The sequence below is a fragment of the Quercus suber genome, unplaced genomic scaffold (genome assembly GCF_002906115.3).
Source record: "Quercus suber isolate HL8 unplaced genomic scaffold, Cork oak 2.0 scaffold_433, whole genome shotgun sequence".
Lineage (NCBI taxonomy): Eukaryota > Viridiplantae > Streptophyta > Magnoliopsida > Fagales > Fagaceae > Quercus > Quercus suber.
The window spans coordinates 617,524-634,088 of NW_027069884.1; the positions used below are offsets into that span (position 1 = coordinate 617,524).

The 16,565-nt window shown below is 39.5% G+C and overlaps 1 protein-coding gene across 1 annotated transcript in view; it reads right to left on the minus strand.

Annotated features, from left to right (window-relative positions):
* Positions 1 to 15,449, minus strand: part of LOC136061382 (dnaJ homolog subfamily C GRV2-like) — a gene marked incomplete in the record, with an annotated part of 18,634 nt that extends 3,185 nt beyond the window's left edge. Inside the window, 13 exon segments of the mRNA XM_065761884.1 lie at positions 308 to 432; positions 968 to 1,432; positions 1,509 to 1,852; positions 1,937 to 2,282; positions 2,717 to 3,229; positions 3,846 to 4,140; positions 8,266 to 8,610; positions 8,702 to 8,925; positions 9,327 to 9,821; positions 9,927 to 10,319; positions 10,918 to 11,058; positions 12,225 to 12,587; positions 13,203 to 15,449. Of these exon segments, the coding sequence (XP_065617956.1) occupies positions 308 to 432; positions 968 to 1,432; positions 1,509 to 1,852; positions 1,937 to 2,282; positions 2,717 to 3,229; positions 3,846 to 4,140; positions 8,266 to 8,610; positions 8,702 to 8,925; positions 9,327 to 9,821; positions 9,927 to 10,319; positions 10,918 to 11,058; positions 12,225 to 12,587; positions 13,203 to 15,407 (6,254 nt within the window).
* Between the last annotated feature and the right edge of the window lie 1,116 nt (positions 15,450 to 16,565).

The following is a 16,565-nucleotide window of genomic DNA, read 5'->3' on the forward strand; positions in this document are numbered from 1 at the left end:
TGAGTTCACAAATGGACTCTAGAATCATTAAAATTTTGAGTAGTTACATCAAGTTTAATAGTAAGATAAAATTTCGAAAAACACATAATGCCTTTTAGTAGAATGAACAGAATTCATGAGCACTCTATATGATTATAAATATAATTGACATGCTACCCAAACACATGTAACTCTTCTAGCATGTGTGCGCGTGTTTTAGCATATCTTACAACAAATAACGATCTGCAAGGTACAGACCACACCACAATTGAAAACTGAAGCAAACCTATGGAGTAATTAATGGAAACAGACAATGGAAGTTACTCACTTAAGACCTTGTGCAACGAGAGCATCCCTGGCTCGGTTGCCGGCAACGACAACACGTTTTAGTGTCTCAAGAGCTAGTATGCTTCCGCCTTGCCATCCTATTGCTTTCATTAGAAGAGGAACAACCTGGGAACAACAAGATAAACAGGAGTAAACCAGGGATAAAGATTAAGGAACAAATGCAGAGTACAATACATCACCAACAATATCAAGTTTCAAACCAATCTGATAGAGGAACCTTTCACCACAATCCAGAAGCTAATCAACCCGTGAACAAAAATCAGAATCAACAAGGTAGTCATACTATCTATAAAATGAAAAACAGATCATCTACTATCTAATAAAATTTTAAAATTTCCTAAAATTTGAAATTTCCCAATGCAATTAAAACATAAACAAAATTTTATCTAAAAAAAGAAAAAGAAAAATAAAAGAGATGGAAGAGAAAAGCCCAATACTGTACAATTGACAAGATCAGGATGAGGATTTGCAGTTTAAAATCATTTATTCTTAGAAAACAACATTCCAAATGCCTTTTTACAGACTTGTTTAGATGCCCATCCCTTTAAACCCAAGCACCTATGGTTGTCACAAAACCAAGTTAATAGAATCCACAAGACAACCATTTTAACGGTAGAAAAACAGATTGATTGACAAGTACCTGGGGAGTTCCAACACTAGTTGCTGCCATGGCTTCAGCACAAGTAGTACTAGCTGCAAGTTGATGTAGTACACGTAAACAACTAAGACGAACACGTTCTTGTGGAGTTTGTGAGGGCTGTGCTGATCCGTCATCAGATTCATATTTTTTATCTGCATAGTTGCCATTATTCACCTCCTCCGATGCCATTGTTTCTCGTCTTCCCTCATAAGCCACAGCAGCTACAAGTTTGGGCACATATCCAAGATATCCAACATGATCTGCAAGGGCAGGGTGCACCCGCAACAATGAAACCAAAGCAGCCGAAAGAAGCAAAGGAAGCTCAGGATCAAAAGGTTGTGTGTCATAATGTGTGGCAGCAATGGATGACAAATACTGATCTAGCAGTCCTTCCAAGAATCTTTTTGGATTTCTTAGGGGAAATTTGGGATCTTTTAAGAACAGCCTGACATAGATTCCACCAACCTGCATGAACATGAACTTTTAGTTCATTCAAAAGTATGAAAACTATAGGCTAATCATAGCAAATATAAGGTGATACCTGTGGCTCATCTCTCATTTCCTGCTGCCCAGATGCCTGCTCAGGTACATCCCAATCAACAACACGACCTTTTATCTGTTCGCGGTAAAGGTCTGCTGCCATAGTTGCAATTTGTGCAGACAAAGAAGCTGCCATTGCTGGTGTCCATACAAGTTCAGGTGTCTCTGTAGTCATTTCAAGGGCAGCTACAACAGCCTCACCTGGACCATCCCTAATAGCTGATACTAGACCATCTGGAAGGAATCTTGCCAATGTTATTGCAACTCTAGGCCCATGCATTGGCTGCCCAACAAGTTTCCCCAACAAAGAGGCTGCCGCCGCTCTTTGCTGTAAGGGAATCTCTTCTGCACATCATAGTTGTTCTTATTAATAATTTATAATCTTAATAGATTTAAGAGGGGGAAAAAGGACAAAGGAAAATTCATTACCCTGCAAGGGCAAAAGAAGTTCAAGAATATACACCACTCCACCGTGCTTGGCAGCAGCCCAAGCAAGTTCTGGTGTGCTTGCCAAGGAATAAAGAACATGAAGAGCCCCTTCCCGACAGTTTGGCGCAGAGTGAAGCATTTGTAGTAAAAGAAGAAGACTAGATCCATCTGCAACCATAGCCTCCAAGCAGGGAGCGTATGCAGTCAAGAGTGATAGTACACTAAGGCAAAGTTGAGGAATGTTGCTTTCTGATGCAACGGGCACAGAAAAGCATTCAAAAAGAGGCAAGAGCTTGTCTTTAGTAGAAAATATTGACGCCAAACCAGGATTGTTTGTCAGTAAGTTCTGCAAGTATAAGAATGGATCAGACACACCACCTGAATAACAACTCAATATAGCAAACCACCTAGGCAAGGGGTGTGACCCTGAGGTTAGCCTTAGTATGGGTAGGTCCTGAGTTCAAACCCACAGGGGTGACACTGTGATGTTGACTCAGATTAGGGACTATCGCTTCCCATTGCCTGAAACAACTGGATCCCTGAGTGGGGTTGAGGTTAGGCTATGGCTCATCCCACTTGAGGGGCACCCGTGGATTACCCACTTGGATCCCACACCTTGTCGGCCAGTCTAGGCCCCTCAGGCACTGTAGGAAGCGACTATTGGCCACACCTAGGTAAGGTTGTGGTGGCTGGTTCCCCCTCCCTCCCCCCCCCCCCTCCCCAGTTTTATTTAGCCACCCAAAAAAAAATAATTAAAAAAAAAATTAATGAGATATGCACCTTAAGTGAGATCAATCCAGATTGAAGGTTCTTAAACACATCAAATTTTTCCTTGTTTGCCACTTGTCCATCAGATACTTCCAAAGAATCATCAGAAATTTTCTGTTCATCAAGCGATGCAGCAGCCACTTCACTTTGGTTCTCAGATGTTTCCTGCTGTTCATTAACTGATACATGAGCCGTCTCATTTGGATGCTTAGATGCTTCAGGAGATAAGCCACTGTCATTAACTTCATCTTGAGAACCAAGACTTGTAGCACACCTGTTACGCACTTGATGTGATATAAACTCAATCAGAGCAACACAAAATGCTTCTGGTTCACTGATCTCAAAGTCTGGCTGATCATTGTAGACCCTCAAGTAAACATTGCCAACAAAAAGTTCTTTAGATAGTGCTTCATACACAAAGACCTGTGAATGCTTTAGGTCATATGAACCATCAGGACCCTGGCTTTCTCGTTGCTGATCCACATATTTCAGTAGTTCTGCCCTGGTCAAAGAGTTCCAGATAATCTAAAACCACAAGCAGTTAGCATTGTGAACAATATAATCAAAACAAATTAAGAATCACACCAGCAACAAAATGCCTAAGGAAGATAATAATTAATGATAAAAAAAGCCATTGATTAAGTAACTCCACGTGCTAATAGAGCATACAAGCCTTTGGATCCCTCGATTTCTATAAGCTTTCTGAACCCTCCATTTTCTATTCTACAAATATTGAACTGCAACTTTTAGCAGGATTGTCTCATTGAAACCCACAATTAGTTACACAGTCTAAAGAGGACAGGCTTGAAGGCTCAAGAAAATAGTCAGGCCCCAAAAAAGGAATACAAGACCATAAGGATATGCTGGTTCATCATCACCATTTTATTTTATTTTATTTTTATTTATCAAAACCTGTCATCTAAGCTCTTACTCTGGTTTCTCTATATTAAACTACTTGCTAGGCAAAGGCATTTATTTGAACTTTATTTATTTTATTCATGACGTCACAAAAAAATTTCAAGTTTAGCATTTGTCTAAAACGCAGATGAATGTTTAGCCTGTCATTCATCAGCATCAAAAGCCCATGCTTAAACATTTGTTCTAATAAACAGGTGAAAACAGAAAAATTCAAAGAATTTACCTCTGGAGTCTCCAAGTTTGCATTTAATCTAGACAGTAGGTCTTTTGGCAGTTGATCTTTTAACATACTGGAAAGTTTAGGAGTTAGCAAAGCTCTGAGGGCATCAGCTGCCCCATCATTGTAAGGAGTTGAATTATCACCAGCACATAAACCACTAAGCCTTGATAGGGCTTGAGAAGCTCGCACAGCATGCAAATTTTTTGCAATCTGCACGCTAGCACCAACCCCATGTGACTCTGTCGCATCAGATTCGTCTGCAGTTGAATCATACTGAAGCAGAAGTGGCAAAAGGTACCTAATTCGACCAAATTATAAGTATTATGACAATTATATTTAAGTTTCAACAAGAAAAACTCATATACTTAATGGCCCCAAAAAATATATAGAAAATAAAATCATTTTTTAACAATATAAACCATTGATTACACCCACAGCCAAAAAGGGATGGAATGAACTGGATTCTAATAAATTACAGTAAAAGCTTAAGCTAATAGGAAATTTTGAAATTGCATAACCATTATTCTCACACTCCTATGTGTGACCCAAACTCACTCTTAATATATGGGGACCAACATTTGAAATTCATAGCTTTCTAAATGAGAGGTAGAGTGGGGATAGGGTTCAAACTTAGGACCACCTAATTTGAAACAATGATAAATTACCACTAGTCCCAAAAGCTTAAGCTAATAGAAAATGATGTATTTAATGACTTAACCATTATTTCATCAATGCCAAAAACAATGTAAATTGTTTTTTTTTTTTTTGCAAGTATATCTAATTTTTTTTCCTTTCCCCATTAAGTAAGAAGATACCTTATCTAGAAATGCCATAAAATTTAGTAGCAAAGCAATAAAGCAGCCAACTCCCCAAGGGGAGAGGGAAGGGGAGATTCTAATTAGTGACTTCGCTTCATGAAGGCATGGTCCCAAGCTGATTGTGCTACCGCTTTGGATTAACAAAAAGGGTGGGATTAAGCAATGTGGTAGATAGATATATTGAAAAATATTGTTATATGTAATATTATTAGTTGTAAGGGTAAATCAGTCATGGTATCATTATTTTTTTATTAGTAAAATAATTTATTAATGAAAAAGGTTATGATCGGCTCACGATGATAGCACTCCATAACTTAAAAGAAATACAAAATTATGCCCAAAAGAGTGATTCTTTGAACTCTAGAAAAGAGGTACTATTTGTGAAACCCCACACAGGAGACCAGTCAAACAAAAATAGAAGTAGCAAGTCTTTGAGTTGGTTCTTTGAATTGACTTTATCCTCAAAGACCTGATTATTGTGCTCCTTCCACAATAGCTACATCAGACATAACTGTGTAAACTTCCAAATTGCCAAATAGTGCTTCCCAAACCAATTGCTCCACCTCGATAAAAGATCAACCACCCTCCCTGGTAGCACCCAATGGATCCCAAACAATCTAGCAACCAAACTCCATTTCACAAAAGCAACCTCACAATGGATCAACAAGTGATCTACTGTCTCCCCACTAAACCAGCACATAGAACACCACCCAACAAAGGTAAGACCTTGCTTAATATTATTATCATATGTAAGGATCTTCCCCCAGGTAGTTGTCCAAACAAAGAACAAGACCTTTTTTTTTTTTTTTTTTGATAAGTAAGAATCATATATATATATAGACACACGAAAGGCTACTCTATGCATGAAGCACATAGAGCAAATCTAGAAAAAACAAGACAAAAACATAAAAGAAAACCAAACAACAACAAAATTACAAAAGAGAAAGGGAACAAAGAAAAGAAGGGAGGGAATCACTAGACGTGAGTCCCCACGCCCGAGAGCAATCAGAAAGAGTTCCACAAAAAGAAGCAAGCATTTGATCACTGGAGCTATCCAAATCCTCAAAAGTCCTCCGATTCCGTTCTTGCCAAATACACCAAATGCACAACGGGACTAAGTTCCAAATCTGAGACGAATGCTTCCCCAGCCAATTTCACCAGCCATAGAGCAAGTCTGTAATCGATTTAGGTATAACCCAAGACAAGCCAAAAGTTACAAAGACAAAACTCCATAACTGATAAGCCATCTCACAATGAAGAAGTGGTCAACCGTCTCTCCACAATGACGACACATAATGCACCAATCCACAAAAACCAATCTCCTTAATCTCAAGTTATCTCCTGTTAGGATCTTATTCCAAGTTACACACCAAACAAAAAAAGAAACTCGCCTAGGGGCTAATACTCTCCAAATAGCTTTCCAAGGAAAGACAATTGAGGGAGAATCCCTTAATTTGTTATAAAACGACCAGATGTTAAAAACCCCATTAGACTTCAACTTCCATCTCATCCGGTCTCCAACATCCATAGGAGGAGTATTGGCTCCCAATATACGAAGAAAATGCAGCCCTTCATCCATCTCCCAATCATTAAAATCTCTAATAAAACGAACATTCCAAATTCTTCTCTCCTCCGGCCCCTGCCTTAACAAAGAAGCTTCAACAGAAACCTCCTTATCAATGGCAATACCATACAGCCTTGGAAAAGCCAATTGAAAGGGTTGATCCCCATACCACCTATCTTGCCAAAACCTCACTTTATTCCCCAACCCAACAACTAACTGACAATTTTTGCCAAAATCCTCCCATCCCATGTGAATACCTCTCCACAATCCACACCCATGAACTCCCCTCCCCAGCTTTGAGGTCCATCCCCCCCAATCTTCCCCATATTTTGAAGCTACCACCCTCCTCCATAACCGATCCTCTCCTTTTCCAAACCGCCACAACCATTTTCCTAATAAGGCCTTATTAAAGGTAGTAAGTTTCCTTATCCACAAACAAAGAACAAGACCTTAGAACACCAAATGTTCTTCTAGGGGAAAGAGTTTGTTGATGCACCACAAATAGCCTCATAATAAGAGCAGACAGAAAAGATGCCATTCCCTTGTAATTTCCATACCATCTGCTTAATCACAATTTCATTATTCTCAAAACTATATATATTTATATATATTAGAGCTAATGATATTCATTCATTAACCCTAGATATTTTTGGCTAGGAAGCAGGGGTGCGTTTCGGGACTCGGGTGCGGGTGCGGGTGCGGGACTCGGCGATTTTTGAAAAAGGTGGGTGCGGGTGCGGCGGGACTCAGCGATTAAAAAATTATTAAAAATATTTTTATTTATATTTTTAATATATTGCTAAGCATAATTTTTCACATTATATAAACATATACCAAGTTTAGTAACTAACACATTACACACAAATCCCACCATCGTTTTATTCATTCAATCAAAAAGATATTAGTATTACAGTAGGCATGACAGAAAATTCAGTAACTAGTCCACACTCAAAACAAAAAGCAAAATACAAAAGGCTAATAAAAAAAACTAAAAACAGCAAGTGGGCAAATTTTTATGAATATTCTGAATCTAAATATATTAGGATCAATTAATTCCATGTGGGCGTTTAAGATATTAGCAAACACAGCAAACACAGCACAGAGAAGAGAGAGTGTTTGGAGTTTGGACGAAATCAGTTTTTAGCAAGCACACAAACACAGCACAAAGAAGAGAGAAATACTGAAATACTAGAAAACAAAGACTAAGGGAAGCTGTGAAGAGAGAGCACACCTAAAGGAGAGAACACGGCAGAGAGGGAGAGGCTGGAGGCGAGCCGCGGAGAGCACAGAGAGAAAGAGAGAAGAGGGATGGAGTGAGGGAGTATTTTTGAGAAGTGAAGAGTGCGTGAGACTGTGAGGGTCTGAGGGATTTTTAGGTTAGGTTCAAACGGTGCGTTTCGCACCGTTTTTTTTTTTTTTAATTTTGGCCTGAACCGGAAATTTTGGATTTTGGCCGAATCAGCCGATACGGCCCGATTCGCGCCGCGCCGGGCCGATTCGCGCCGCGTCGGCGTGAGTCGGCGATTCCACGTGGCAGGACGCGTCCCGACGCGGCACGGACTCGCGGTCAGCGGTGTCCCTGCCGCGTCCCCGCGTCCCGCAGTGTCCGACTCCGGTGCGGCTCCTCTGGAGCCGCGTCGGTGCTTCACAGATTTTTGGTCAGTGGATTTACATGGTAGCATCAATTCATATTGGGTCCAACCCAGTGTTCCATGAGCAAACTTAACATATAGAGGTAAATTGTTATCTTCTCTGATAAAGAGTGTAGAGTGGTGTGATTACTACCCCATATATCTCTACAAGGGCCCATGTTGCTGAGATGGTCACAAAAGCATTATGCAAGGCTCAACTAGATTTGTTATGTAACAAGTTTCAGACTATATATACATATGTAATTATATACCAACTTGAGGGGGAGTTGTACGAGTAATATTGTACTAGTTGAAAGGGTAAATTGGTCAAGCTATCATTATTCTCAAAACTGTAAATAAAATGTATATTCTGATCAATGGGTTTACAAACATAACGTAAGCTGACTTACCATAAAACCCCAGCTTTTAGTAGGGCATTCTGCAATTCAGAGGACACAGAAATATGGGCAATTGTCTGGAGGGCAGAATCAACAGCTGCAGGTACAAGCTCAAGTTCAGTGCCATGAACAATGTCATCAACTAGTCCAGAAAATCCAAGCATCTCAACCCTGGCACTCTCAAATTGACTCAAAACAGAAAAGGTTCGCATAACGTTTGTAACAATAATGGCCGATGGTTCACTTGCAGGAGTAGATGGCTGAACTACACACATGCAACGGGAAAGAAGAACTGCAAGCAGTTGTATCCCACCATCCCTCACAAGTTCTTCACCATTCAATGAAGATGATGCACACCTAAACATGAGAAAATCATGAGTAATCAAACATGTGCATGCTGAAGTTCAATTATTATACTGAAATCATTAAATTGAATATTGGGATTTACGTCAGCCAAATAAGCTCTGATGCGGCAACAAGGAGGGGTGCCCTATCAGAAGAAAGAAAATTGTTATCATCTTGGTCCACAGTAACTGCATTGAGTAACATGGGATAGCCAGCATATTTAAATGGCTCCAGTAGATATCCATATCGTCGGTATAATATACACTGTCCTTTCAATAGAAGTAACAACCTCCAAGGTTGAGGACCTTGCAACCCTTGCATGGTGGCCTACAAACAGTCATATTGAGTAAAGGGTTAGCAAACTTAAAACAGTGAGACGAAGTTGAATATTGATGATTCAAATCTTTCTTTTTTGATAAATGAATATTGATGATTCAAATCTTTCAACATTGAAAAGACTTCAAAATGATATTAAGTAGAACTCTTGATCTTTATTGGAAGATAAATGTTGTCAATTTAAATTAAGGACTCAAGGTACCAGATACAGGTATGTGCAGATTTATGTTGTCAGACCCATATTATGAAATAACTGGCCTCTTATATAACTTCCATTATCTAAAAGTACCAATGGCCATGGGAATATCACTTAAATTTTATAGGTAATCATTGGCATTTTCATGATTTCAATCATTTTAAGATTGATATTACTACATCTAGACGAAGTGTACCTGCAGGCGCTCATAAGCTTTCTGTACAGCAAGAAACTTCTCACGTCCTTCAGGATTTTTGTCTGGATGGTATTTCATTGCAAGTTTCCTATATTGTCTCTTGAGTTTTTCTTCATCTATGTTCTCAATCTGCTTGGATATGCTAGATATCTCCTCAACCCCCTCAAAAGAACACTTCTTATTGGCATCATCACTTGACACATCTTCCAGAGATATCTCTAAAATTTTGCAAGCTTCTTCTTCAGAAAGATCCATGGGCCTTCGTGTCAACTCTTCACGCCACATTGCCAGTAATGACTGAAGAAATTCAACATGTTCAACGATTGGCCAATCTCGAAACCGAATCTCATCACATAAATTCCTAAGGTAATAACGGTGACACCACATTTCGTCTCTTAGCTCTGGGTATGTCACTGGTGGCATAGGAGCATACTCATATAAAGAGTGGCAATGCTGTGACAACTTCTGAGGAAAATCTCCAAGATGCTGCAAAACCTGGTGAAAAGGAATGAAGCATAGATTCAGTTGTAGTTTGAAGAAAAATTTCCTTAAGCAAATGGAACACATAATGCATGCGCCCCACTTGAAGGTTTGGAATACCTGGCGAATCAAATTTTCTGCTCGCATTTTGTGTGTCCATATAATCTCAGGAGTATCAGAATCAGAAACCATTGCAGCAGCAAAGGCAGCTGGACCACTACGCTCCAGGACATACAGCAAGGATTCAGGAAGAAGTCCACCCAATACACTACGTTTTGCCAGAGGCAATGATGAGGAAAGAGCAGCTTCTTCCCCACCATGAAAGGCTTGATGGACATGGGTCACTGAGAAAAGTTGCGCAATTGAAAGGAGATTAGATCCAGGGTATGCCAGGGCAAAATAAAATGTGCCTGTGCTGTATAGACGTATCATAGCCTTGGGATTTCTGGTAACAACAGCTTTCAGCAAAGCAGCAGCACCCTCTACAATACTTGGTTCCCCAGAAAGCATAGCCTAAATTAATTTGGCAAACAGAATCGAGGATAATGAGTGCTATACAACCATCCAGGTTTCATAAGTAATTAAGAGGCAAGCACCTCCAAAAACAAACACCTAATTATCCACACATATTCAATTAATAACTACGAATCAAGATTATATAATGTCGACACACTTGAAATAACATATACACATGCTTGACATAAATAGAAAACTAGGAATCATAGGTTTCACAATAAAGACACTTGACATAAACACAACTTTTCCTGGTCCAAAAAGAGCATCAGAATGCCACCTAGGACTCATTAAGTAAAAAAAATTAAAAAGAGACCATCACACACACACACACACACACACCGACAATAATTCCAGGTCCAAAGGGACCATTATACTACAACCTAGGACTCATTTAGAATTTATTTTTATTTTAAAAAAAAAAATCAAAATTCACCAGTGTAATATCTAAAGGCAAAGTGGATTAGAGAAGATCCATTTTACTCTAGGAGTAGTGACTCTCTTTCCCTCTCTCACATACGGACAATCATTCCAAGTCCAAGGAGACAATCAGGCTGCCACCCAGGACTCATTTAGCATTACAAACTGAATTTTATACCTGTGCAATATGTGGAAGACAGCGTGGACTGGACAAGATCCGTTTTACTCTAGGAGTTGGGGTAACTATCTCTCCAGCATCATCTAAATCTGAATGAGCAGACACCATGCTATGTAATATGGACAATGCTGCCTCTCCTACCTGAAAACAAATTAAATCTATCAAAAGGTATCAAGAAAATGAAATAAGACAAGGAAAAAGTTACAGACGCAATTTCTAAGATGGTAAAAGAACCAGAAATACACTTGTATAGCTACCAATTGCAAATATTCTATATGAAAATCTGCAACATACAAGTCTTTTGCACATTGAAAATAAAAATGGCCATCAGCCCATGTAAGAGCCTACACAACTTCTGGGAGGAGATTAGATACAGTCCAAACTTCAGCATATTTACAAGAAGTAGCTGCTGTCAAGAATTTAACCCAAATACTACACTTGATAATTCAAGACTTTTACCATTGCACTCCATTTGTTTCAACGTTAAAGTTTTTTGGAAAATGAGTCATTTTTCAAAGAGCATTTTCTAGAAAACTATCTCATTTACCTGTGTTTCATAGCGACCTTGAAAATCACCTTCACAACATTTTTTGGTGAGATAAGAGTTGTTTTCTGAAAAATTTTCGTCGAAAACCACCTCTTAAAAATAAGTCATATTTTTAATAAAGTTTTCTACTGACTAAAGATAGTTTTCCTTTTACCTTTTTTTTTTTTTATATATATATATGCTACCAAACATCGAATAATATGGAAAACTATCTTCACATAAGGCTCTCCAATGAAACAAACGGAGTGTAATTAATGGCCCCTTTCCCACACCGAAAAATATTTTGAGAAAGTACTGATTTCAAGAGAAATAAACAAGTAAAATCAATGATATGCAATTTCTCCAGCACCCAATTTATACAGTACTTCAATTATAAGTTAAGTATGACACTTCAGCACTGCAGGCTTGATTCCATTAAAGGCAAAATGTTCTAGACAAGAGCAACACTGATTTACTTGCAGCGAATTCAAAAATCGATAACAAAACAAATAATCAAGTAGAGTTTACAGGTTCCAAAAGACTAAGGACAATCAATTGTACAAAGGATTGAAGAATACTTCAAAGTTGGACAGTAAGAAACAAATCAAATAACAACCAATAGATACAACATAATTAGTATTGAGCTAAAATCAATTAAATGAGATAGAACTGCAAGTACAGTCAAACAACTTCAACTTCTTGGGAAAGTTTCCTGAAACATCAAGGACACTAGCAACCAAAAAACAGATCAGCATTATGTCCATGTGTGATAGGATAATACCTGAGTAGGAGTGAGAACTGGAACCCTAATAGCTAGCACCCAACGAAGCTCACGGATATCACGCAATCTCTTCCACTCTAGCATCCCAGAAGCCCAGCACCTTGTTGTCCAATCGATGGCTTTCTTTGACCAGAACCTCCTAATAGCATCTTTCTCCACAGGTCCAACTTGTGCACCATCCTTGTCAAAAAACAACCACTCCTTAAGTGGCTCCATGAAAGCAGTAGCAGCAATCAAATTTGACTGCAATGGGATAGAAGTCCTTTCTGAAGCCTCATAAACCACTGTCAGAAGATCCACAGCTAAAACACACCCTCCAACCAAAACACAAGCCTCCACATTTGATAGAACCTTCATCAAAGCCTGCACATACATACAATAGAGTAATTGTTACCTCATCATACTATGCTAAAATCATGATGACAAACGCAAACTTCAATTCAGGCTTTGCCTAGATCTCAGGCCCTTTCCATGTACCAGGTTGGTTTCAGATAATCAAAATCAGAAAACACTGATTTCCTATGCAGAATATTCAGAGTTTCATCTCTGGCAACTAGCAAAATGGTAGAACAGGGTTAAAGACAGCAAAAATAGGCCTCAACAATGTTAAAAGGACAATGAGAATGTCTCTAAGGGTTATCAGTTAACACTATAAAAATGAGTTCACTGTTGAATTCCTAGTAAATGGTGATCATTCCACTACAACACACATTAACATGAGAGACAGAGAGAGCAATCAATCTGAAACATGATCAATAAATTCAATTTGCACAAGCAAATCCTAGTCAATAAAAGGTTGGAATGCAAATTATAAAGGAACAGAGTCAAGAATAATTTCAGCAGAAAGAAACAAAAGATAACATATATCACTCACACCAGTATGCCCAACAGAACACGGTAGCAAGTAGGCATCAAGTCAACTCACTCATGAAGAGAAAAATTGAAAATATAAAATCACAGGAAACAATCTGAAGATACCTTCAAAAGGAGGAGAAGACGGTGCCTCAAAGCTCTATCATCTGTTCTATCCAAGAGAACTGTGATGTGAGCGGTTCCCTCAAAAGGGCCTATCGTTTTATAATGCTGCTCATACACAATTGCCATTGCCCTTGCACAAAGCTCTCTAACTGAAGAACCTCCTCCTCCTCCAAAACCATCTAATCTTCCCAAATCACACCAATCATCAGATGCACCCATTTCATCAGGAACAGTACCATCTACTGTAAGCCCTATGTCAGCATCACATAAGAACCGATGATAGAGTGCTCTAAAGAAAGCAACTGGATCACGCAGTGGAAAATCCTGAGCCCTGCCACTGCTGCCAGTCTCAAGCAGCAAGCGCAGATAATATTGACCCACACAAACTTCCTTGGACAAGCTAGGATAACTAACTGAGAACTCAGAGTAGTTCCAAGATATTTGTGGCACACTATCTTGCCCAGTCATAATCTCTACTGCAGTGCCTCCTGGAACAATATCTTCAGTGCGCTCCTTCTCAACATCTAGTTTATGAACCTCAGCCTGCAAAGCTTCTCGTAATTCTTGCCTGGTACGCTCATTCCAGATCAAATCTGCACGATTATGGTCGAGACTGAAAGCTTTCCAAAATTCAGGCCAATTGCAAAGTAGCCTTCCAGAGCCCACAGGTGTGTTCTCCACAACAACCTGAGCAGGAGCTGGAAGGCCTGTGTTTTGTAAACCAGCTATACTGGCATCAGAATCAACCAAATTTGGACCATTTGGTTCTGATGCCTCATGAAGACTCACTGATGGAGCATCAGCTGAACCAGCAACAGCTGACTGATCGTTTTGTGGAACACTGGGAAAGGGAGTTTCACCGGTTGAGTTATCATCAGTGGGAGCAATGGAAGACTGATCAGTTGTAGTCTGTCCAAGATTTGAATCTAGAGCAGATTTTTGGTAGCCATCTGTCCCTTTAAACGCACCAGCAACTGTCTGCCTCACCAAATCACCAACTTCAAAAGTATTGACAGAAGGTGAGGGCTGTTCTTGAGGTGCAAGTCCTCTTCCTATACGACCTTTCCTCTGTTGAAGTAAACGTCTCTTTCTTCCACTGGTTAATGATCCTTCTTGATTGATATCTTCAGTAGCAATTCCATCAGAACGTGTATGCAAATAAGCAACTAGCCCAGGGGGCAGAACTCTGGACAATAAATCTAGAGCTGGTTGGTAGGAATCTGCCCAGAGGGCAACAAGTTGTCGACTAACCTCTCGCCTCTCACCAGCTGGAAGGAAAAATGCATGCAATAAATGCCTCAGTAACGCACCATCACGCAAAGCAGCATCACGCATGGACTCTGCAGCAATTGCATCTTCCTCTGCAATTGTACGCATAATCACAGCTACAGCTTCCCTAACGCTTTCAGCAGGATGTCCAAACAGTGCAAACAAACGACGCTTCAATCCAGCTACTTGGCGCAATAGTTCAACAAAAACTGTGTATTGAGTAGTTTCGCTATGTGGTTCGCATATCATAGCTTCAAGAACTTCAACAACAGTCATTGACAATAAAGGTGATACAGACATAGGCTTCAGCCTGTTGACAAGAATAATAACATAACCATGATGAGCAAACAGTACCGACTTAGTGTGCATAATTGTAGCATGCTGCTCTCCTTTAGAATCTGTTAATAAGTTTGAATCCCCAGGACCACCACCAATAAGTACTGCAACAAGGCCTGCAGCTTCAGCAGCTACACCCTCTGAACCGTTTCGGAGTAAACCCATTATTCTTCCAACAGCAGCAGGAAATGACATCACATGAGACGCTGCACTTCTTGATGCCAGCAATCTACGTAAACATCCAACAAAGCCAATTACTGTTGCAGCTGCTTTAGGTGAAGGGGGTGGTAAGGGAGGAGCCTCTGGAGGAAGATTTGGAGTAGCTGGAAGCATTGTAATTAAGGCCATCAAAGTCACTTCAGGTACTTCAATGTTAGGTGGAAGTCCACTATATGGTATACATGCATTGAACTCCCTTATTCTACGCCAAAGCTTAGCTCTTGATCCAGGAATAGAACCACCTTCAGCAACAGCATCTTTTGCACTTGTTGCTAAGTGTTTCAAATGCATGGAAGCACTTTCCATATCAGTGCCCGGACTTTGTAGTCCAAATTGTATATGAACTCTTCCACAAGGCGGATCAATGCGATGACCAGGCATAGTCAGCCTCGGTAATATGGGCACTGGGCACTGACCCTACACAATTTAGTTCAAGGGTCAACCACATCACATGAAATTTAGTAAGTTATCTATCGCTAATAAAATTTTCGCTGCAATTATTCATAAGGAAAAAAAAAAATGGTGGCACATTAAGAGACCAAATCTTCTTCCATATTGGTTGATCCCTCCTCGCAGCGGAGTGCTCCTCATTGTATTGTTGCGTAAGACGGACTGCCTCCTGGTAAGCTGACTTAACGTAGAAAGTTCTTACTTATTCTTCATCCGGATTAATGAATCCCTGGTATGCAAGTTGCTAAGAGGTATTGCTAGAATCTTTAGTGCGGACATGAGGTACAAGCCCCCAATTATACGCACGTATAGGAGGTGGAGCAAAAAAAGACGGCCCAACCTGTGGCCTTATGGATGGATCCTATTAGTTATTGGGCTCGAGTTTAAGCAAGTCCGAACATTTAATAGTTAGGGTTTCTTTATGCATTTTATGTTAGCTATTTAAACACTTTTTGGGGATTATTGTAAGACAATTTTTGGAGAATTATTAAAATGTGTTTTCTTTTTACTGGTGCTGACTCCAGTTTGCTTAGTGCTAACTCCAAGCAACCCTTAGGTGCTGACTCCTAAAGTTTATTCTTCTATTCTATTGTTATTTGTGGTTGTCCTACGTTAATCTCTCTACTTGTACGTTGAGAAAACAGAGCATGGACATGTGTGTGAAATACTTGCTTTTCAATATTAATATTATTTTATTGACCAGCGTGTAAAAAATTATTATTTTATTAATCAGCGAGTTTTCGGTTAATTTGATTACGAAATGGTGCTTTAAGGCCCTTATTTGGTTTTATAACTAAAAATAGTAAAAATAAAATGTAGAGACTAACATAGAAAAAAAATCAAAATATAAGAATTAAAAGTACGGTTAGTCCTAAAAATAATTACTCATCCATGGTAATGAAAATTTCTAACAAGAATTAATTGTGGGCTGGGTTTGGGAAGAGTAGAGACACGCAAATAAAAATATGAATCAATTTCAATTCAATTCCATTCCATAGCCAGTAAGTTCTGGTTTGGTATCACGCGCGAAAGCGATCGGACTGGATTCGGCTTGCAGTGCCTGGTCCATGGGCCCCATATGACCCGTTC